At 39.0% G+C, this 24,532-nt stretch overlaps 1 protein-coding gene across 1 annotated transcript in view; it reads left to right on the top strand.

The window, feature by feature from the left end:
• Window positions 1-24,532, top strand: part of TRAPPC9 (trafficking protein particle complex 9) — a gene marked incomplete in the record, with an annotated part of 827,606 nt that overhangs the window by 437,701 nt on the left and 365,373 nt on the right. Inside the window, 1 exon segment of the mRNA XM_034763666.1 lies at window positions 3,840-3,930. Coding sequence (XP_034619557.1) covers window positions 3,840-3,930 — 91 coding nt within the window.

Raw genomic sequence — 24,532 nt, 5'->3', positions numbered from 1 at the left:
CAACAGAAGCTGTTCCAATAAAAGATATTACCTCACCCACTTTGTCTCTCTAATATCCTGGGACTGACACTAAGATGGTGTCATCTTAGTCCACAAATCCACTCCCTGTGTGTATTTAGGAATTGTATCAGTGAGCTGCATTGACTGAGTTTTTCTGCTGGTTACTGCTGGGAGTTCTACAGAAGCAGCAGAGATATAAGACAGTGATTGGGATTTTATTCCTTCTTATATATCATCAATAAAAAGTTTACTGAGTGCCAGCAGGGCTGCACAGGTGTTACAGAGGAAGGACAACAAAGTCACACAGATGTAACTGAGGACATAATTTGACCCCTAGAAACTTAATAGTTGGTGACACTAGATTCTTTCCTTCATATGTATCTTGACTGTCCTATTCTAGCTTGACTGTAGCTCTGGCGATTATAAACATTTGTTACTTGTTAATTACACACATTTGATGTGAAAATCATTAAGAGACAATAAGCATGGCAGCTCACAATGCCACTGTTACACAGTTGTTTTTTAGTGTAGGATGGCACATTAAATGAAGACAACTTGTAACAAAATGGTAGATGTAGCAATATTTATTTGCATTATTCTTTGTGAGTCCTGGCTGTTGATGACTTTCAGGGTTTCCAAGTGTTATCTCAAGGATAGCTGAAGCCTTGAACATCAAGACAAGGGTGATTCAAGGTAACACTCCTAAGCTGTTGGATATCCTCAGCTCCTTTGTGCTCACAAAAATTTATGCCCTCCGAATTAATATGTGTATATTGAATCCAGCAAAGGGACTGTGACACACCCTGGCCTTGCTTCTCCTGAGTTCAAAGCTAGTAGAAAAGTGCTACCAAAGCCTACATAAGGACTTTGAACATTTTTACATTCACCCAACCCTAAGACTGCTTGTGGTTTCTTCAGTCCAAGAAAAGGCCAGGCCCACCAAGGGGAATCCAAAAAAAGAAGGACCCCAAGAAACAAGACCTCTTTGGCCAAGATGCTTGCTTGTCAGCTTCTCTCCAATTTCACATCGCAAACCTGTTTGCTAAGTACAGTCTCTGAGTTTGAGAAAGAGTGACCTCCTATCAAAGCTTCTGCGGGAATCCAGGAAGAAACTGAGAGATACAATCAAAGAAGGGCAGTTGGTAACCAAAACAGTGCTATAAGTTGCAGTGGATGAGTCTGAAGTGGCTGCTTAATCCAAGGCCACAGCTGCTACAAGGCACCAAGCCTCCTGCTTACAGGCATTTGGGATTCTAAAAGAAGTCAAGGCAACAATAGAGAATCTACCCTTCAAGGGCATGGACTTCAGTAGCTGGAAGGATGAAGTGCTTCATTTCCTGAACAATTTGAGGGAGACACTCAGATTCTTTGTATTAACGTTTCAGTGCCTTACCAGTACCAGCTCCCTTAATGAGGGAGATCACACTCTGATTTCCATGGTTGCCAACTGCAATGCCCTCTCAGAAAGTGACCCTTGTACTCTCGAAGACACTCATCATCTTCCTTCTCCATAAAACATCAGGCTCCATGCCAGAGGCAGCAGGTTTGATGGAGGAAGAAGGGGGTGTCAAGAACACCATCACGCTGGAGCTGATCTTCAGAAATCACCTTCACTCCTTTCCGTCGAGGATGGTTGGCGATTATAGCCAAAAAATGAGTGCTGAGTATTGTCACCCATGTCTACTTTATCCAATTCCTTCCCTGTCCCTGTTCTGAGACCCTTCTCATGAGATCCTATGACAAAAAGAAATCACCTCTATGAGTCTAGGAGCTGTGGAAGAGCTTCTGCAGGAATAAAGGAGAAGAGGCTTCTATTCCCTGTATTTCCTCATTCCAAAGAATAAAGCAGGGGGAGGGTTCATCCTAATCTGGATCTCAGGATAATGAATGGTCTCAGGTTCAGTATGATAATGCTTGCCTTCATCATTTATCCTTTCAGGCTTAAGGACTGGTTTGTCTCTCTGAGATTACAGGATGCATACTTCTGTATTGCCATTCACCCCTCCTACAGGTAGAGCCATTCAACTGCATCAAGAACCTTTACAAAATGCCTTGCCGTAGTGGTGGCATGCCTAAGGAAAATGGGCATTCACAACTGTCTGTATCTAGATAACTGGGCAATCAGAGGCAGATCATATCAGGAAAGTCTTGACAAGCCTCATCAGTGTACTCTCTCTGTTCACCCATCTGGTCCTCCTAGTGAACTATGAGAAATTGTCACTCATTCCATCACAGATGCCAGTAACCTACAGTGAGATCCTCACTGACAGATACTTGAAGAAGAAAGTATGGTTACTTACCTTACAGTAACTGTGATGTTTAAGATGGTGTTGTCGGTATGAATCTGACAGTTTGCCCTCTGTCCCTGTTTTTCAAGTCCTCAGCTACGACAGGGTTCAAATTGCAAGGAAACTGAGACAGGGACAATGTCACTCTGCCCTTTTTATGTCCTCACTTTGGAGTATGCACTGCCCCCAACGGATACAGCTATTCAAAAGATTGAGCTTGTGCCTATGAGACAAGTGCATGGCTACAATGAGATTCACACTGATTACATCTTGTAGAACCACAATTATTGTAGGGTAAGACAAGTAATCATTTTTTCTGTGCCCCTGCAGAAGCTGTTTTTGGACATGCAATTTATTTGATACATCTTTACTTGAACACTGTTTAATAAGCTGCGAAATGCAAGAGGATTTATATCTGCAACCTTGCTTCTCTAGAGTGCTTTGAATTCAAAGGTAGCCATTGCTTTTGTTTTTGTAAACTAATTTGTGACACTGTAGTTGCTTCAACCTATATACAGTGAAAATGAAATGATGTGAACACAAGGTTTTTTAGTTCAATTTACTGTTCTATTAGCACTTAAAAATATGTATTTTTCAAGCCCCTACAGCCTGATTTCCCTATACAAGGAACTTGCTGTGCAACTTCGATTTCCTGGATTATGAGCTCTCTTAAGTGAGCCCCTTTTGTAATAATGCTATAATTAAAGGAAGATGTATAATGTGGCACACCTAAACACAGCATGAACCCAGTGCTTGTAAGTAAATTCATTGATTTTATTTAATAGTGATTCGTGGTTTACATTTTGTATTCAAAGAAAATAATCCTACGTTTCCCTTTTATTTCAAAGGCAAAGGTAAGTAGAATTGTTTGATAGGAGGAACTCCCATTTTTTCCTTTTTTTTTTTTTTTTTTAAACCATTACATTACAGTTTATTTCGATTTACAACAGAGGTTTTACTTTTCTGCTTGTCCCATATTTTATACATTTGATCTGTACTCCTTCATATTTTGTCTTTCTTGAGTGTACTGGGGTATGAAGAGAAGGCATAGGAAGTTACTACTCCTTCCCCACCTAGCACTTGAATGGGAACAAGATGGTGTGAGAACCTAGTGCTTCCTTCAACACTGTAAGGAGTAGGTAGGCGATATGTCCAGAGCCATTCCACAGTGCAAAAAGGGTGTGATCAGATTGCTTTGGTGTGAGGCCAGACCTTGCCACCAGGCACATAGACTGTCAGATGTGTGGGCCTTGCATGTGATGATTAAAGGTCCAGATTACATTTTTTCCTAGCCACTTAGGTCTGACTTTCACTTTCACGCATGCTTCACCATGGCAAGGTCAGAATCTGGCACTTAATGTTTCCACTCTGAAGATATAAACTACTATAATTAATTGTCCATTATCCAACATCACAGATTAATAAGTAGATATGAAGTTTTGAATCTTTAATAAATCCTTAAGGTACAGTTTTGGTTTTCAATAATCATAAATGTTTGTGCTACAGGCTCCCTTTCTCTCTGGATCAAAGTTTTCCTTAACTCTCATTTACCCTTCTTTGAAGCGTGAAGGGGAAGCCAGTGTAGAAGGAGTTCTTAATCAACTGGTCCTAGAGCATCTACAGTTGGCTCCTCTCCAATGGGGTGAGTAATGTCAAAAAGCATTCATGATTATTTAGGATGAATATTGATTTCTAATCTTCCGTAGTATGTATTTTACAGAGACTTATTAGGTAAAATCATCAAGTAGTGTTTTGATAAGATGTACCATGTACAACATTGTTTGCATTTTCATTTATTGATTGAAAATCTATGATGCAGAAGAGGTTAGTAGGAAAGGTGGTTTTTTTCCATGAATGCTTTGCTCAGCTGGAGAAAATCTTATAATTTAGATAGCTATTATCTTTAAACTGTATTAATGTTAAATATGGTGAGAATAGTTTTATGATTCAGCTGATCAGGAATTTGTTCTTGCAAACAAAGGTCCTAATGTTTTGTACAGGATGCAACTGGTCTTTACTTTTTCCTTACATATTACAGTATGTCGTGTAAAATAAGTTCTGTGTTTATCACTGATCTGTGATAAACTTCTTTTTAAGTATATTTATTACTCTGTTCTAGAGATTTGCATTACATTAACTTTTACTGGAAGGGTGATAGTTTGGCTAGCACAGACAAGCATTTTCTCATAATTATGTCTTACCTGTGTGAGCAGAATCAATTTCACATGTTAACAGTTATGTAAATTTGACTCCTGTGTAAGAGTGGCAACAGTGTTCATTTTCAGAGCCTGTGGTGGTGATTTTTACAGCAATTTAGAAGGGATTTATAGGCATATGTTCCACTGATTTTCATTGGGGTTTGTGCTTCTAACTTCCATAGGAATATGTGAAAATCTCCCCCTTACCTTATTTAATCCATTTTATTTCAAATGAAAGATCTTTTGGTTCTTCTCTCATTCTCTCTTGTTTTCCCAGTTTGGGTTTTCCTTCAACTTGCAAATTCCATAATTCCCTTTAATATAGCAAGAGTTTTGATTCATAAGAACTAAGTAGTCTTTTGCATCCCTTTTTAACCTGGTATCTCTGTAGGTCAGGATCAGATGTTTGGTGGAGGCACATGACTTGTTCTGATTCATAATACAATTCTTTTCTGCACAATAATCTTTGACTACTTATATGGAACCTAATGGAAGGATGACAGAGTTCGTCTTCATTGTGATATTTCCTGTCTTATAGTCAAGTGTGTTGAAATATCTCCTGGCCTACAGTGTGATATTCTTCCTTATTAAAACAAAGGATTCTAAGGGTTCTATGGCTCCAAAGGAGTATACAATATTGTGGAAAAATGGCATGAATGTTATTAAATTGCTGAGACAGTAAGATCAAAGGTAAGAAAATGCAAAGTTATGGAGCCAAGTTATGCCAGCAAAGTATATGGTCTTTCCCTAAACCATACTTTATCTTCTTGTTCATGTCTAATATTTTCCATTTCTGCATATATTGTTAACTGTAATGACTCAATTTTTATGTACGGTGTCAAAAAGTTATGTTAATGTTGGAACTGTGAATTATTTCCCTAACTTTATGTTTGTGTAAAATTGTTACCAGAATGTTACATTAATAATGTATGGTATTTAATTCTCCTTTTTACAAAAAACAAGGAAGAAGAAAGATTCCACTTTCTTTTATTTAAATTTCTGTTTAAATATACAATCATTAAATCATGCATTGAGTTGAGGTTCCACATGCTTGGGGGCCAAGTATTCCAAAGTGAAATAATTGCAATGGATGCCACTGGGAACCTTCAGAAACAGCCCCACAGCAATGTGTGCCACTTCTGACACAATTGGAAGTGATCTGCACAAGTTATGGATGAGGGCTGGTCTCCACTACGGGGAGATCGATGCTGCTGCAATCGATGCAGCAGGGATCAATTTAGCAGGTCTAGTGAGGATCCACTAAATCTTCAGCAGAGCGCTCTCTGGTCAACCCTGGTGCTCCAACTCTCCAAGAAGAGTAAAGGAAGTCGACCGGAGAGCGTCCCCCATTGACAAAGCGCAGTGAAGACACCAGGGTAAGTTGCCCTAAGCTACTTTGGTAACTTAGGTCAACTTATCCCGGTAATGAAGACAAGCCCTGAGAGAGAGTGTTATTGGAGGATCTGGGGAAGAAGGGTGTGTGTGTGGTTGTGTATGTATATATAAAATATGACATCCTCTTGCCATTCATAGCTTAAATTGATAGGGAAAAGCACATAATGCATGCCTAGTGCTCTGTATTGACTCGTTGATAACATGGGTGCCCCTGGAATTCCTTCATGTTAAACATGAAGCTTGAAATTCAAACTGATTTTAACATCAGTGCAAAAATCTGTTGAAGTTGTGAAAAACACCATTTGTACATGCTCTGGTAACTCTTAAATGGCAGGATAGATTTTCTTCAAACTTCCTAAACAAATTAACTTCTAGCTGAGAATAATCATGAAAATCGTGTGAGAGAGGACTTTGGCTTCTTAATTGTAAGTATAATCCCCTCAAACACATGTAATAACTAAAAGATACACTGCAGCCCTTAATGTCACTCTAAGCTTTGATTCTAAATAACCACACATGTAGATTTAATTTATTTAAAATGAACACACAAGGTTTACACCGTTCAATTCCTTTTCATATGGGACTAATGGGGGTAGCCAGATATTGAACATTGATGATCAGAATTTAATTGCTACCGAACTCAATTAGCTATTATTGAATGGTTAATCTATCCCAATTCCTGACGCAACTAATGTGAATTGTGAATGTTTTTTTAGAAGGCAGAGTAATAGTATTTGTTATTAAATGTCTTATTATGTGTCAACTGTATGGTATGGATCAGTTTATGAAGTGAAAGCAGCCAGTGATAGAATTTCTAAGGCTGAAGTACCAGTAAGGAGGTGAAAGTAACATTTAAAAGCAGGTTTAACATTTTTAATGGGCATTTCTGATAAAAGACAAATGTGACACAAACTAATATAATAGTTTTAAGTCTATATGAAAAGGGCATTAGTATTATTTCTTATAATAGCAAGTCAGACTTTTAAAAGCTGTGTACTTCAGATCACTGCTGGACATTATTAGAGTTTTGGTTTCAAATGAACTACAGTCTTCTGGAAATTAGGAATGCAAAATGTAGACCCAATTAAGCAGCTGTTAGCATTATTTTGCTTGTGTGTTTGTTTGACAGCATTTTGTTTTGGGATAAGATTTTTTTCATGAGGCTATCGATTAGTGTCAGCAGTTTGAGAAGTTTTCTTTCTCTTAAGCATTGGACTTTGAATAATCAGGAACTGGTTTTGCTTTGAATTTTGTTATTTTGATGCTGTTATGTAAGAATTGCTTACATTTTATGCTGAGGCTACTTGTGTAGTATACCACCTCACTTATTTGTACAATGCTTGTGTGTATTGACTGAAGCTTTTGTAACAATGATTTATAACTCATGCTGTATGGCAGTAAATTATATTTTACTGTCAGTCAGGCTCTATGCTATCTTTAGGAAAAGCTAACTGCTATAGTGAAGATTTACTGTAATTCATCTGTTTTCATTAAAATTTCCATGAGTACTTGACAATGCAGGTGACCTTTATAGCTTTATAAAAGCTGTTTTTCTAACCTCAGTATTCCTTTTAAATGACTATTTGTCCTATATTAATGTATGTTATACTTGTACATTACAAAACAGTCTTGCTTTGGAAAGGTAATTTGGCAGAATACAATCAATAGTCTGTTAGATTAAATAAAATATAAAGAATCATATAATTCATTGTTAATGGTACTAAAATGTTTAGCTGGGTGGTTAAGAGTCAGGTCTGTTTTCAGTGGCAGTAAGGAGAGGGAAGAAAAGAGACCCCATTCAGTAGACTCCTTTGTAGTGGCTGTGGTGTGAAATCCTAATATTATTAAGTGATTTGGGAAGAAATGCAAAATGGAAAGAGAGAAGCTGATCAGTGTAAAAATATTTAAAATTGGAAAGCTCATAAAGAAGGAAGATATATCAAAGGTTAATGTGAGAGTTTTTAATGTGTTATTAAAAATTGATTTTAAGATTTAGACCATCTCTTTAGAATGGAGTTGTCTATTATTAAGTGTAATAAATCACGTGTAATTGAAAAAGGTAATCTTGCTTAACACTAGCAAGTTCAACACTTTCTAAAATTTATGGCATATTTTCTTTATACTATTGGGCATCAAACCAAATGTGGGAATAGTCTTTTTTTAAAGTGCATATATGTTACCATAATCAAATCAAAGGAACATAATCTTACAAATGCCTAATAAGCAAAAAGAGATTATGCTGAGGAGAATATTGATGGAAGTTTTATGGCTGGATTTCTCAGAGACCAATTGTAATTGCTTGAATTGCAACATTTTTCTTTTCTGATGTCTCTATATATTTCATGCTGTTAAATTATACAAGAGAACAAAATTCTCTGGAGACCAAACCTTTATCAGTCTGTTAGTACTGTTCTGCATTTTATAGTTAAATTATCATGGTTACAAATGTAATGAGCTAACTGTAGATGCTTAACAATTAATTCATGATACTGTTCCAATATTTTAATACAAACACCATAAGTTAAAATAATCTTTTTATGTATATCTCTGTTCCAAATAATATTTTTTATAATAAAGGCAAGTTAGAGAGCTAGGACTTGCATTCTCCCTATTTTAAACTGGGAGAAAGGAACTCCAGTGTTCTAATATCAGCTCTACCTCTGACTCCTTTTGCGTGAATTGTTTAAGCCATTGATTCTCAATCATTTTATATAGAATATACAGCATTGAAGTCTCCAGCTCACAATTAAGAAAAGTGGTGCTAAATAGCTGTATTCTTGATTGCCAGTTTATAAGTACAGAATACGAAAACCTTTTACAGAGAAATCAAAATAAACCAGCTGTTCACTTGCCTCATGCAGGTTTATTATATTTAGAGAAGACTGAAAACTGAAGGCTAAATTTAAATTGCTCATAATGGGTAAATCGCATAGATATCAGAGGTGGATTTAACAGCTTCTCGAACAGCTTAATGAGTATATCAGCCATTTTAGGGCAGCTATCCTCTGGGTTGTATCCTCAGAATACCTTGGACAATATTTTGCAATATGTTGTTGCATTTTAAATGAGACAACTGCCATTGCAGGGGCCGTGAGCACTGGTGTCCCTCAGCATCTCCTATTATCTGCCTGTAACATAAAATAATCTAGTCTCATGTGGGATGTAATACTTGGGTCTCATTTTGGTTGTTGGGTTTAGTGTGCAGGTTCTAGGTGGTGGTGTTGGCCTGTGATATATAGGAGGTCAGATTAGATGATTTAGGAGGTCCCTTCTGGCATTAAACTCTGACTATTATAATCACAATGATATATTAACAACAGTGAATAAATAAAATTGCCGAACAGAAGCCATCTCTTAAATACACAAAGATCCTTCCTCTCATGGATCTTAAAAACAATTAATGAAGCTATTAATTTTATTTTCTAGCTTCTAGTTAGTCCTCTAATTGTAATCTTTCAGCAATACATTTGATTAATTCTGATGGAGTACAGCTGTGTCAATTCCTAATACCCTTAATATGGTGGGAAATATTTTAAAATGCCGCTTAGTATGTAGAAAAAAAGGAAGTGTGGCCCCCAAGCTCTCTTAATGCATAATGGTGTGTTTTGGAGGCCATAGTGCAGACACCATGATGGCTTCCACTAGTGGTCAGATTCCTGAGATCTGCATCTCTCCAGATACAATTTCTAACTGTCCTGCTTTGGCTGGGACCACCCTGGGATTCTAACCCTTGTCCTGTATATTTGCACTCCCAGAAAATGTCTTGAGCATCTAGTAGAGCAGATTTTTTTGTTTTGTGTTTGTTTTTTATTGTCTTGCTGTGACTAGGGGTTGCTGAAAGGAGGCAGAGAGTTGAACTGAGGTTATCTCAGCTTGCCTTTCCTCTGTCTATAGACCCCGGACACCATTTTGCTAGGTGCTAAACCAACAATCCAAATCCTGGCAGTCCCTGCCCCAGGGTGTAAATATTTTGATGAAACCAGTGGGTTTGTGTATGAGATGGAAGAGTATAAAGGTTAGCAAAGAGGGAGTTGAGATCTTAAACTGGAAAGGAGCACTTTAATTCATTTGGATTGAACAGCAGAAGTTATTCATTTATTTTAGTTGAACATCCTTTTTTAAAAAGGCTAGAATCATAGAATATCAGGGTTGGAAGGGACCTCAAGAGGTCATCTATTCCAACCCCCTGCTCAAAGCAGGACCAAGAAAAATCTTTACTTTGAAGGATGCACATAAGAAGTTAAAAATTTGGCGTCTACACTTCAAAATAAAAACACAAAGCATGAATGTTGGATTCTGTTTCTTCTTAAGTCCAAGAATTTTCTTTGATTACTTCTATTTTAGAATTACAACAGCATGGGTGATATGGTCAGTAGAAAAGGAAATCTAGAGTGTCATTTTTGAGAGAAATTCAAGAACAAGTCATCTATACTGAAAACAATCAATGTCTGATGGAAAGGCTAAGAGGCTGCAGTTGGGAAACAACCTTGATTGTGTGTGAATTCTGTTGCATATCCCGAGCTTGCTACCCTGCCTCCCCCACCCTGTTGTTTGGCAACAGCAAACAAGCAAGAAGCAGGATGGTTTAGCTCCTGAGACATATCAAGAGACTTGGATAGTGTACTGAAAAAGAAACTAACTTGACAAAACTAGGACGTTTGTCACATTAAAAATGTTTCTCAGGTGTCAACAAATGCCTCTGTATGACATACTTTGGATCAGTTGATGTAATTCTTATTGAAGTTTTACTTCTTAATGTTTTTGTGATGATGAGCAAGTGATGAATTTGAATTTCAACTAATATTTGTTCCATACAATTCAATTAAATAACTCAACTTTTTAAAATAAATGTCATGTAAAATCTTAAGTAAACTGACATTAGTAAATTCTAAGCCTATTTAATAAAATATTGCTTAGAACAAGGTAGGTAATTCACATGAGATAAATGAGTGGCATTGTGGGAGAGGAAAGAAAAGTAAACAATTAAATGACTAAAGCAGAAATACTAAACATTTTGTATGAATTGTTAAGAGTTCAGACTATAAAGTTGCTGAACTGAATATACTAGTTTTATAGAATAAATGTGGTGATAGGAATAACCAGGAAAATGGATTGGAGTTTAAAATATTATATCAACACATACTTTATTGAGAGGATCTGAATTGGAATCCTCCCTGTGCTTTCAAGTGTTGCTTAGTTCATTCACAAGGGTCTGCTCTTCCTGTCTGTCGTGTGGTTTGCTGGAATAGCTGCCTTCTTGTGTTTCTTGTAACTTAACATTTTTATAAGGATAGGCTCTGTTGACTTATCTTTCAACCCCCAGTCTAGAGGGCCCGGGTTGCTTTTCCCTTTGACCTGTTCAACTTGGGTGGCTCTACCAGGAGTTAAAACTCCTGCTGGGATGGCTCTCAAGATCATTGGAATATGCAAGCCTTCCCACCATGTCAAGGTGCAACCAGTATGGAAACAAGTATCAGGGGGTAGCCGTGTTAGTCTGTATCTACAAAAACAACAAGGAGTCTGGTGGCACCTTAAAGACTAACAGATGGAAAGTTTATAGAGCAGATGAGCAAAATAAAAGTTGTTTTTTGTGGGGCAGTTTGTGATGGATAATACTGAGTAGGTAGAGAAAAGTGATATGAATATTTTGGCTGACATAGCAGAGGCTGTGTGGATAGAAATTAAGAACAATAAAACTAGGTATATGATTCCTGGAAGATACTTAGCTCATGGGCAGCTTGGAAAAGTATATCAGGAAATGTATTTATAGATATGAGAGTCCAGTAAGAAACTTTGATTACAGGGGATTCTAATTACTTAGCAATTAGATGGAATATACTAATAGCTATGCAAAAACCGAGAAGTGAACAATATTCATAACTGTACTGCAGGAATGTTTTGAATAGCCTATACAGACATGATATTTTGAGCCAATTTTAGGCATTGAATCAAAGTGGGGATGCACTGTTCTGGACTGAAATTGGCGAGCTTTTCCTCTCACACCCCCATTTCGAAGTGTAGTTTTTCTCTAGGGTTTTTTTATACTAACTTGCGCTCTTGGGAGTGATCTTACATCCGTTGAAGTCAAGAGAAATCTTTCCCTTAACTTCAGTAGGCTTTTCATTATGCAGTTGCTGCAGTACTACAAATGATTCCTTGTTCAGATTGAACTGTCTCTTGCATGTATATCCTTCCAAAATTACAAATATATGGAAACAAGGGGGTAAATAAGGGTGCAGTGGCCAGTTTTTTCTAGTTATTTGGTAGATAGAACTACTTTGACACCTTCCTGTTTAGTTTTCTGGCTGTGTTCCACTTCATAATTATTTCCAGTTCAAATTGTAATGTTCCTAATTGGGGAGATTGGGCAACCCAGCCAAATGCAGTTTGAAAGTTTTAGACTTTTATCAGTTTATATTGAGATTGTTTCCTTTCTTTTACACAGGCCAAACTTTTCTAATGGTATCACAAATAATCCAGTTTACTCTGTCAAATGCTTTTCCGGCAGCTAATGACAGAAGAGTAAATAATGGCTTTCACTAATTTCCTAGTTCATTAATTTGGGTAGTAATCCCTGAAAACGATAACTTTTGAGTAATATTTTTAGGATCTAATTCAGTTTTTTGTAACTGAGGACAAAGCATTTTGGAGTTTTTTGGACTGGTTATTGTGACAGGGAAGATAGTGACATGGAACCAAAATTTAGCTATGACACAGCAGTCATACCATCTGTTTGAATGTGATGGGAATTGGGCCTGCCAAATTGGGCATGGTCCATGATCACTACAAATTCTTTGGAAATCAGACAATTCTTGACAAAGATTCTTAGGGACAGTTGGTTCAATTTTAATCCTTAGGCATCCGCTTTCCACAGAATTCTGCTGCCTTGACAAAAATAACAGAAACATGGAACTGATTTAAAAACACGAAATCCATCTGGATCTGTCTTTTGATAACTAAATTAATGGTACCCCAACATCGGAAGCCTGAAATACTATCAACAATAAGAAAATGGAGCATAACAGAAGCAGCCTTTGTACGAGAAATTCAGCGTACACATTCATAACATCAAATATACATATAAGAATATTTGCTAGCCATTATATAGGAACCCTGACAGCTAATTATGTATTTTTCTGTTTTCGGTTAGTGTTTTCTGTCTTTTCTTCTAGTTGTTGTTTCCTTTCCCTGTTTCTTTCTTTCTCTCTGCCTTTTTAAATTCTTTGATAAAACTGGAATGTAGCAAAATATTTTTCTGTAAGTTTTGTTTTATTATTGCCTCCTATTCAGACTGTGTTCCTTGTTTTTCTGTTTATTGAACTATCATTACAGCTGTTTTTGGGGAATAGGAACATTAAAGCAGTTTAAACTTTTGATTTTATTTTACAAGGGAACGAACCAAACAAAAAAGCTTGAGCTGAGATTTTGTATTTTCACCCACATCAAATATTTACTGCTGGGTTGTAAACTCTGAATTGTTTTTATCAGCTCTCTTATATTTGAAATTGTCAGGTTGGCCATAACGTATATGTGTACCTATAGAAACATCCTATGATGTTACAGGAAGAGGAAGATAATTTTTGTAGCATCTTCAGATAATAAGAGGAGCAGAGTGACGTGAGTGCATGTCGGGCAGGGCTGCCCCCATTGGCCCAGTGGGGGAGGGTTGTACAGCCTGTCACACCACCAGCAGGACTCTCTGTTGGATTAGGCTATTTCGATTAAGGGGACTCAGGGCTCCTGACAGGGCATGGTAAACATTTCATCTATGCCTCTCGAGCCTCCTGGTTTGGGCAAACAATCAAAAATGGGCTTTGACCCTCTGCAGTGTAAAGTCAACAAACAGCCAGCAGCCTCTGGGGCGAACAGAGCCAATGCTCAGTCTCTACTCTCCTAAGCCTGCTGGTTAGGGTAAACAATAGCAGTTAGGGGGCTCTGACCCTCTGGGCAGGGCAAAGCAAGCGGTCAGTCTGTAGCCCCGGGGCAGGGGAAAAGCAAAGCAAACAGTCTGTGGCCCCTGAGCCACTTGGCTGAGGCAGGCAACCACAGTGAGGGGGCTCTAACTCTTTAGGCAGGGCGGAGCAAACAATCCGTCTATGACCCCTGAGCAGGGCAGAGCAAACAAACAGCCTATGGCTGTAGGCCCCAGTAACCACACCTAGTGGCAAGTGTGGGTTGTGGGGGGCAGGGGAACCTGGGCCCCTCCTACTCCACTGAGTTCCAACCCAGGGCCCTATGAATCCGGGAAATTCTCAGTTAATGGTTCAAGCATCGGCTTCTGATACATTCCCTGGGTCACTACTGCAAGGCTCATCTTGGGCATCTTCCCGGCTGGCAGTGTTTAGCATTCCAGTCAGTCTCTGGGATCGGCTCGTTGTCAGCAGCATAGTCTGGGTCCATGGTTCCCACCGCTTGGAGAGTTGCAGGAGCTTGTAGCACATATCCTTCCTTCTTGCCAGCCAGCCCTGATTGAGCTGGGCTGCTTCCTTTTATCTGTCCCTTCCACCTGGAGCATGCGCAGCATGGGCGATGCAGCGTGGTCTCCTGGGCCCACGGTGATTGGCCAGGCACCATTGGCCCAGTGCAGGATTGGTACACCCTGTCACACAGAGCAAATGTATTTTGTAATATGGCTTTGAAAAGCGGAAGTGTTATCAGCAGACGTTGTATTAGACTCTTTGTAAAGTTCACATGAAGGTGAGTATTACAGCATCAGGATCAAGTCCAAACTTATGAGATGTAATAAAGAAAGAAAATTATTGAAAATAATTACAGTTATACAGTGAAAATAAGAAAGCTTTCCAAATTAGGGTGATGCGTTTTTAAAAATTTTATTTTAAGCTCTGTAAAACATTATGATGATTACTTTCTTAGTTACTCAGACCAAGTCACTGCATCATTATTTGCTTTTGAAAACTCCATAATTTGGAATGATGCAGCAAAAATTAGTTCAATGAAGAAACAATGCAGTAAAATGTTTTGCACAGCATCTTTCATGCATATTCAGAAGCTGCAGGTAAGGGCTGCTGTGTACCAAGAACTACCTCAGGCAGCTGACTGGCATTCCTGAGTCTAGATTTGAACTCAGTCTTACTTCTAGCTGTAATATGCAAATGTTGTGGGTTTTAGATGTGTTTAATGTACCTATTACAAATATTTAAAACCTGTTTGCCATCATGTCACAGTTGCAGGGCTGTCCCCTTCTAGGTCTCTCTGAGTTCACCCCCTGAGGTGTCAAGCCATATGCTTTTACCTCTTCTGGGGTGGAATTCTGCAATTCTCCCTGTTAGACTAGGCCATGGACTACAGCACCTTGTGTATAAAGTGTGTTTACCCAGTAAGTCTGACTGGGTTTGGCACTTGCAGTTCTTCCTTTCAGGGGACCCTGACCAGTGGTGTTACAGTGACTGGACAGCTTTCAAACCAAAGTATTGTTTAATTTTAACAGTAGAAACAAAGCACTTAGAGAAAAAGGATTTTAAAACAATAGTCTACATATGTGTCTACCTTATTTAAAGCCCTGCCATTCTGTGATGATAGCCTAGGCAGACATAGGTATTCAGATATTCTGGTGGGTGTCTGTGTTAGTCTGTTTTCCCCAAACAGTCCTAAACAACTATGCTTCTCTTTAGAGAGAGTCCTTTTTAAAAACTGTTATAGTGCTTTTGACCTCTGGTTCCCATGTCTTCTCCGGTCCTGGCATTGTCTTGTAATAACTTTCATGTGTTTCCCGAGGTGAAGGCTGGCTTATCTCGGACCATTCTTTTCCATTCCTGCCTGTTTTTTCTTTTTATAGCCTGCTATTAAACTAAGCAACGTATTCATACAGTAAACATCCGAATAACCAGGTCAGCATACAGTATTCATAAACTATTACCGAGCAGCTCCACATCTGTCACGCTCTCATTAAAGAATAGTGTTGGAATCCTGCCAGTGCGTATTCTCTTGGACAGTTCTGGTTAAATGGGGTTTTGGGGTAGTATGGATGGGGCTTAACTGTGTTAAATTACATTTAGAAACTGTTTTGATTTATGTTTAGTGTGGATGGAGTTTTTAGTTGCAGAAATCTATTCTGTACTTTACCCCTGGAAACATATCTTGGTATGTAGCTCATGACAGGTGCCACATGCAGCAGGTTGTAACAACATTTTTTGAAGGAGATTTGTGATACATAATTATTGATGTTTACAGGCCATTGAAATGCAGAGAGGGGAGAGAAGCACACAGTTGCAGCAGTATAGGCAACATTGAATTTGAAAGTTGTCATGCCTGTAATGTGGAAAAAATAGAAACTTAATAAAACATTAAAAAAGAGAGAACTTAGATTTTGCTTAAAATTACAGAGATCAGTGAACATTAAAATAATGAGAGCTGGAATTTTGTACTGACTCTGCCTAATAGAAGTTAATTTTTCCAGCTGCTCATTCTAAATATACAGTGTTTATCCTGGTGGATACATTTTCAACTACTAATGTACATACTAATCTCACTGTAGAAACTTGAGAGTAAAGGTACACTGTAAAAAATCTTTAACTCTGTGGTAATATTTACAAAATCTCAGCTTTTAGTCACTGATAGTATTACTGCCACAGCTGCTCCATCCGTGGGCAGTCTGGATGATCATGGATAACATTACATCCCAAGAGTGAGAAAAGTGCCTGCAGATACAAAAATATGGATTAGCTTCTTGTGAAAGCTTGGCAATAAAAAGCTATGTTCAGTAATTTTTTAGGAAAGATGTTTGTGTGTAGGGATATTTGTACTTTTGTTTTTTTGACATATGCATGTTTTTCTTCCTACAGCTATGTGAATTAGTGTCTATTTTCTAGTGCCGCTCTTAAGTGTCACCTGTGTAGCATTAACTCCTTTGACAGTACTAGTTCTTCCTCTGCTATCACAGATCTTTGCCAATTACATACTTATTCCTGAAAATGGAATGTAGTAAATGGTGCCCACAAACCTATGTTTTGTCATTCATACTGTGACGTTCCCCTCTGGTGTTATCTGGACACGTGATCTGCTAGGTCACTCCAATCTTCGACTCTAGGAGCCAGCCTTACACTGCCCTACTGTGAGAACCTCACTCCTGGGCTGTTCACGCACAGCCTCTGGCATGTAAGCTGCTTTGATTTTGCAACCAAATGACACTAGCCAATATCTCCGGTCCCAGACACAACCCTAGGAACCTCTGTCTTGCTGTGTCCAGTTATGCCCGCTGGACGCTGCAAGCTGATATGAGTTTGTCAATTTAACAGAGATTAATATGCACCAGGCTTGTTATCCCAAGGGGAGTCTCTTACACGCTTCAAACCCAACACACTGCTTCAGGTAGAATAAACAAACAAATGTATTAACTACAAAGATGGATTTTAAGTGATTATAAGTCAAAGCATAACAAGTCAGATTTGCTCAAATGAAATAAAAGCAAAAGGCATTCTAAGCTGATCTTAACACTTTCAGGGCCCTTGCACATTTAATTGCTTCTCACCACAGGCTGGCTGGTTACCCTTCAGCCAGGCTCTCCCCTTTGATCAGCTTTTCAGTCGCTTGGTGGTGATTTCTATAGCTGGAGGTGGAAGAGAGAGGAAGAGCATGGCAAACATTTCTTCCTTTTATCGTGTCCTTTCTTCCCTCTTGGCTCCCCGCCCCCTTTCAGAGTCAGGTGAGCATTGCATCATCGTAGTCCCAAACTGACCAAAGGAAGGGGGGTAACTCACTTGAGAGTCCAACCGATCCTTTGTTGCTGCCTAAGCCAGTGTCCGTTGTTCCTGTGAGGCTGGGCTGAGTTTGTCCCATGCATGTCCTGATGAAGTGTGAACTGCTCCTCTGTTCCTGGAGACTTGCCTGGGCTTGTTTTAAGACATGAGGACACATTTTCAACCTCATAACTATATACATGAAATTACAACCTATAACATTACTATAACAACAATACTCAGTGCATCATGAACCTTCCGAAGACACCCAACGTGACAAACTTTGCATTGGATACCACACCATCATATTATAAAGATGAACATGGGGCCTGCAGCCTGAGCCCTGCTGTTCTTGGCTTGGGCCCTGGGTAGTGGGGCTCGGCCTTCAGCCCCAGACCATACCAAGTCTAAGCCAGCCCTGACGACCCTATTCAAAGGGGGTCCCGACCCACAGTTTGAGAACCGCTGGTATAAGCTAAGTAAAAGAAATTTAAAAGTAAGAGAGAAAAATGTAGAGGAGATTTCAAACTGGGTGAAAACAAGGGCAGTAAGCAGCTATCCATTGCTGTAACAACCTGAACATCATTGTTAGCTAAACTGGCAATCTGACCTCTGCTGTCTTTTGAGAGTTACTTAGCAACTATAATATCTTACAGCTTGCTATGTCAATCAGTAGATTTGTGAACATCTGTTGTTAGTGAATGTATTGTCAGCAATTTTCTCATTTATTAATGAATTATGAGTTATTTCTGTTTAGCAGGTAAGTGCATTTGGAAAGAATTAAGAAAACGTTAATCATATTATGGGGCCTTTATAAATGATGATATGTAGTGGATATAGATTGATTTAAATTTAAATTAATTTCATAAGATGACATATGCACCTTCACTTACAATGTGTGATTGTGCCTGGAATAGTTTGCAAAATGACTCAGTAATTTTGCTCGGAAACCAAGGGGTTATACTTTATTTAGAAATGTAAATTAATACTGCCAAGAGGATCTTTCCTTGGGAAAATAAAATGTGTACCTTTCAAATTTGTCTTTAATGTAGTTGATTGAGGTCTGTATTGTTTCATGAGTTACTTCAGGATGTTAAAGAATTAACCTAACCTTGTGAGACATTACCATGGTTGTCATTAAAATTTGTCGCAGTTGTTCCTTTTGCTACTGCAGTGTGAACACTATTCCTTGCAGTTAGTGTTTTGGGGAACTAACACTGATTTGTGGTGTTTTGTACAATTCAAGATCCACTTTGGATTAGAGAATGAATGGGAAGGCCATCTCTGGGACCCGGCGTGAAGGGTCAAAATTGCAGGACACTTAGACCCAGTACAGAGGCTTAAAACTTCAGTAACATTAATTACTTGCAAACAGCAACTGTAAAGAGCTGAATGGTAACCACTGTTCATTCTTGTTTTTCAAGATTTTCTTTTTCCACTCAGAGACTGAATAAATCAGTCTAAATTATAGAATTTCAGAGATGGAAAAGGCTAGAGAAAACAGGTCTGTGTAACTGATTACTTGAGCAGTTTCTAAAGCAGTGATTTCAAACCCTTGGTCCTAGTTCCATAGATATGTGCTCTTAACCACTGGTATTCAAGGTTTTCTGAAGGAGAATCTAGGGTTTAATGAGTGGTAAACTGTTGGATTCTTCTGCCGCTTCGACAGATGAGTGTGCAGCTAGTGTAGACTTGAGTTCTGGGTTTATTTGTTTTTATGGCTTTTTATATGGGAAGTGAGTCCAATCCCAGATTTGCAAATGTGGCTGTATGTTTTCCAAGTTTAGTCATTGTTGGGGAGAGGGGTTGAGGCCTTGGCCCTATGACATGCTCTCTTCTCCTGCAGAGACTTCATATGCCACTACTCAAAATTAGACACAGCTTCATGACACAGATCTCTTTATCTGGGTCTGTCCAGCGCAACGAGTTCCCAGGTTTTAATGTCTATCTTGAAGTTGGCCTTCAAGGTGTTTTTATATCTAAGGATAAGTTGACCCATAGAGGGGGTTCTAATGCTCAGTTGGCTGTGAAACACTGCTTTCAGTATACGGGAAAGCTCCATGCAGATCATATGGCCGATCGAGCAAAGTTGAGTCCTGATGAGCATGGTCTCAATGCCAGGGAGTTGGCACCTCTGATTAGGTCTTTGGTATTGGGGATCCTGTCCTCCCACTTGATGTTGCAGAGGGATCTTAGGCAACGAAGGTGGAAGTTCTCCACCTGTTTGATGTGACGTTGGTAGAATGTCCATGTCTTGCAGCTGTGGAGGAATAATGTGAGTGTAACAGCATGACCGATTTTTATCTTGGTTCTGAGCAGACTCCATGCCCCCAACAGAGCCTGTGGATGAGTCTGCCACATGACAAGCTGGCTTTGCCAGGCACTGAATGATTTCATCATCCAACATGTCGTTGCTGGAAAGCATGCTACACAGGTGGTAGAATTTCCTGACCGAGCTGAGGGATGTATTGTCAGTTGTGATGATAGGATCATGCTGCTTGTGATGCTGGTGGTCATAGAATATCAAGGTTTGAAGGGACCTCAGGAGGTCATCTAGTCCAACCCCTTGCTCAAAGCAGGACCTAACTAAATCATCCCAGCCAGGACTTTGTCAAGCCTGACTTTAAAAACCTCTAAGGAAGGAGATTCCACCACCTCCATAGATAGCCCATTCCAGTGCTTCACCAGCCTCCTAGTGAAAAAGTTTTTCCTAATATCTAATCTAAACCTCCCACACTGCAACCTGAGACCATTACTCCTTGTTCGGTCATCTGCTACCACTGAGAACAATCTAGATCCATCCTCTTTGGAACCTCCTTTCAGGTAGTTGAAAGCAGCTATCAAATCCCCCCTCATACTTCTCTTCTGCAGACTAAATAATCCCAGTTCCCTCACCCTCTCCTCATAAATCACGTGCTCCAGCCCCCTAATCAGTTTTGTTGCCCTCCGCTAGACTCTTTCCAATTTTTGCACATCCTTCTTGTAGAACTCTTGGGTGAATGCCATCTGGTCCCGGAGACTTGTTACTGTAAAGTTTATCAATTAATTCCAAACCTCCTCTAGTGACAATTCAATCTGTGACAATTCCTCAGATTTGTCACCTACAAAGGACGGCTCAGGTTTGGGAATCTCCCTAACATCCTCAGCTGTGAAGACTGAAGCAAAGAATTCATTTAGTTTTTCTGCAATGACTTTATCGTCTTTAAGTGCTCCTTTTGTATCTCGATCGTCCAGGGGCCCCACTGGTTGTTTAGCAGGCTTCCTGCTTCTGATGTATTTAAAAAACATTTTGTTATTACCTTTTGAGTTTTTGGCTAGCCGTTCTTCAGACTCCTCTTTGGCTTTTCTTATTACATTTTTACACGTAATTTGGCAGTGTTCATGCTCCTTCCTATTTACCTCACTAGGATTTGACTTCCACTTTTTAAAAGACGCCTTTTTAATCTCTCTCTCCTACTTTTACATGGTTGTTAAGCCACGGTGGCTCTTCTTTATTTCTTTTACTGTGTGTCTTAATTTGGAGTATACATTTAAGTTGAGCCTCTATTATGGTGTCTTTGAAAAGTGTCCATGCAGCTTGCAGGGATTTCACTCTAGTCACTGTACCTTTTAATTTCTGTTTAACTAATCTCCTCATTTTTGCATAGTTCCCCTTTCTGAAATTAAATGCCACAGTGTTGGGCTGTTGAGATGTTCTTCCCACCACAGGAATGTTAAATGTTATTACATTATGGTCACTATTTCCAAGCAGTCCTGTTATAGTTACCTCTTGGACCAGATCCTGTGCTCCACTCAGGACTAAATTGAGAATTGCCTCTCCCCTTGTGGGTTCCTGTACCAGCTGCTCCAAGAAGCAGACATTTAAAGTATCGAGAAATTTTGTGTCTGCATTTCGTCCTGAGGTGACATGTACCCAATCAATATGGGGATAATTGAAATCCCCCACTATTATTGAGTTCTTTATTTTGATAGCCTCTCTAATCTCCCTTAGCATTTCATCGTCACTATCACTGTCGTGGTCAGGTAGTCGATAATAGATCCCTACTGTTATATTCTTATTAGAGCATGGAATTACGGTCCATAGAGATTCTATGGAACATGTGGATTCATTTCAGATTTTTACTTCATTTGATTCTTCATTGTGATCTAGTGGATAGGGTTCCAAACTCTGATTCCAGCTACCGTGGCTCATTTTACTGCTTAGATGACTGGCCCTGTGACTATTCTCTACTGAGTCATCTGGTCCAGGCCTATGATCCTGTCAAGGGCTCCAGCAGGCCACTGTCCTCCTGTAGTCATGACACTTAAAGGGGCAGGCAGTCCTGTTATAAAGCACTTTGAAATTCAGATTTAAGTGTGTGTACCTATGACTTCACTTGGTGTCCAAGGATCATGTGGAACTTTTCACCAATACTAATTTTAGTAACAATGTTTAAGATAAAGTAACCAGAAGCTCAGGACATCTTTAAATGCATTGACAAGCCTCGTTCCAGCTGAAACATTCGTTAGACCCTTCTTCATGAGACCTGTTCAATCTGTTATATTGCTTAAACCAGAAAATGCCCCCACATCTATACAACTATACATTTTAAGCTAGCAGCAATGGAATGGAGCCAACTCACTAACTCCATTGTGCTTGCCTGAAAGTGTGTTAGTTAATGGTGCCAAAATGAATTTTGCCTCAATCAATATTCAACTGTCACGTTAGTAAACTGCTGCTTCCAGCACAGAGCATCTTTAACCTACAAGGAGTGTATTAATACAGTTACACTGGTAAATACAACATAATTTAATAATAAAATATCACCAAAACATTAAGGAGGAAACTTCTTTTCACCATAACTTTTGTTAGGTGCCCCAAGCCAAACCTATAAGTGTAAGAGAATTAGTTGTCTCAGCTGTGTAATAGATTGATCAGGTATCGTGGAGAGAGTCTAAGAAATATTTCAGATGGAACAAGGCTTGTCAACATATTTAAAGATGGCCTGAGTTTTTGGTTTAATTTATCTTTAAAAACCCTTTTAGCGAATATAGTTTTCATTAACTTGATATTGAAGTCATCTATCCAAAGAACAGGCACAGTACGGTTGTTAACACTGCTGAAATCCACTCTGTGTCCCAACAATGTGCTTAAGACCTATTCTTTAGAAAATACTTCAATGGGTTTGAAGGAAGACCCCATGCCCATTCAATCCTTAGGCTTTCTGGATTCCAGTTATAGTTATAGCTTCTGTGATGTGGATATCTATCTACTAAGAACTGGACTGATCACAATAACTCAATTACCAATTACCAAACAGTCAGACCTAACAAGATTTTTTACTAAGAGCCTAGCCTTGGTTGGATTCTGATAGGTGAAAAGCTTTGTTTGTCGAACCAGGTATGTATGTGGTCCTCAGCAAGGTAGGACCTGAGCATCTATTTTCTGAGTCTTGCGACATTCCTAAATTGGAAATTTATAAATATATAGCCAGGAAACTCACCAAATGTACAAGTCAGTTAGTTTGTTTTGTTTCATAAAAAACAATCAATATTTCTTTCACAAAGATAGTAAAACTGTTACACAATTGTGATGTCAAAAAGACACAAAACCCAGAGTCCATTATACAGTTACAATGTCTTTCATGCAACCCCCTTTTCCCAGTCTGTCTTTCTTTCTCTCTCTCTCTCTCTGGAGGGCGAAATCTTGGATATCACCCAGGAGGAGCATGTTCATTTTCCTTTTCTGTGTTTTACCCTTCAGTTGCTATCTTTGTGGAAGGTTGTAATGCAGAGTGAGCAATTCCTTGGAGACATTAGTACACATAAGTCTTTGGGCAGACAATAGGCATTACTCTAGGGTGAAAAAAAGAGAAGAACTATGCATGGCAAAGAAAGAAAATGAGACAATTCAAAAATATGATTCAGTTTACCTGTGAGAGATTGTTTCAGCATTTTAGCTGCCACAGTATACTGTTTTGGTACAGGATGTTCATTCAGAAAGCTATACATAATTCAGACAAATACAAGGTCTAGATTAGTATATTTTGCAGTTTTGTGATGCACATCTGATGTGAAAAGCAACAGAGGGTCCTGTGGCACCTTTGAGACTAACAGAAGTACTGGGAGCATAAGCTTTCGTGGGTAAGAACCTCACTTCTTCAGATGCAAGTAATGGAAATCTCCAGAGGCAGGTATATATCAGTGTGGAGTTAACGAGGTTAGTTCAATCAGGGAGGGTGAGGTGCTCTGCTACCAGTTGAGGTGTGAACACCAAGGGAGGAGAAACTGTTTCTGTAGTTGGATAGCCATTCACAGTCTTTGTTTAATCCTGATCTGATGGTGTCAAATTTGCAAATGAACTGGAGCTCAGCAGTTTCTCTTTGGAGTCTGGTCCTGAAGTTTTTTTGCTGTAAGATGGCTACCTTAACATCTGCTATTGTGTGGCCAGGGAGGTTGAAGTGTTCTCCTACAGGTTTTTGTATATTGCCATTCCTGATATCTGATCAGAGGTAGCAGAGCACCTCACCCTCCCTGATTGAACTAACCTCGTTAACTCCACACTGATATATACCTGCCTCTGGAGATTTCCATTACTTGCATCTGAAGAAGTGAGGTTCTTACCCACGAAAGCTTATGCTCCCAGTACTTCTGTTAGTCTCAAAGGTGCCACAGGACCCTCTGTTGCTTTTTACAGATTCAGACTAACACGGCTACCCCTCTGATATCTGATGTGAAAGGCAGCTTGTAATTAAAGATTGGTAATTGATGAATTGGAGACTGCTCTTTAAAATACACTGCAACAAACATTAATTTACACAAAAATCTTCTTCCTTGAAATGTTTGTAGAAAATAAATAGAGCAAACTAATGTGTAACCATTGAGTGAAATGACTTCACCTTTGGAGACTTCCCTGTGCTGCTGTAAGAATTTTGTTTTACAATACTGTAGTGTCTTCCGTTGAAATATGAAAGAT

The sequence above is a fragment of the Trachemys scripta genome, chromosome 2, assembly GCF_013100865.1.
Source record: "Trachemys scripta elegans isolate TJP31775 chromosome 2, CAS_Tse_1.0, whole genome shotgun sequence".
NCBI lineage: Eukaryota > Metazoa > Chordata > Testudines > Emydidae > Trachemys > Trachemys scripta.
This window is presented reverse-complemented; position numbering and strand designations above follow the sequence as displayed.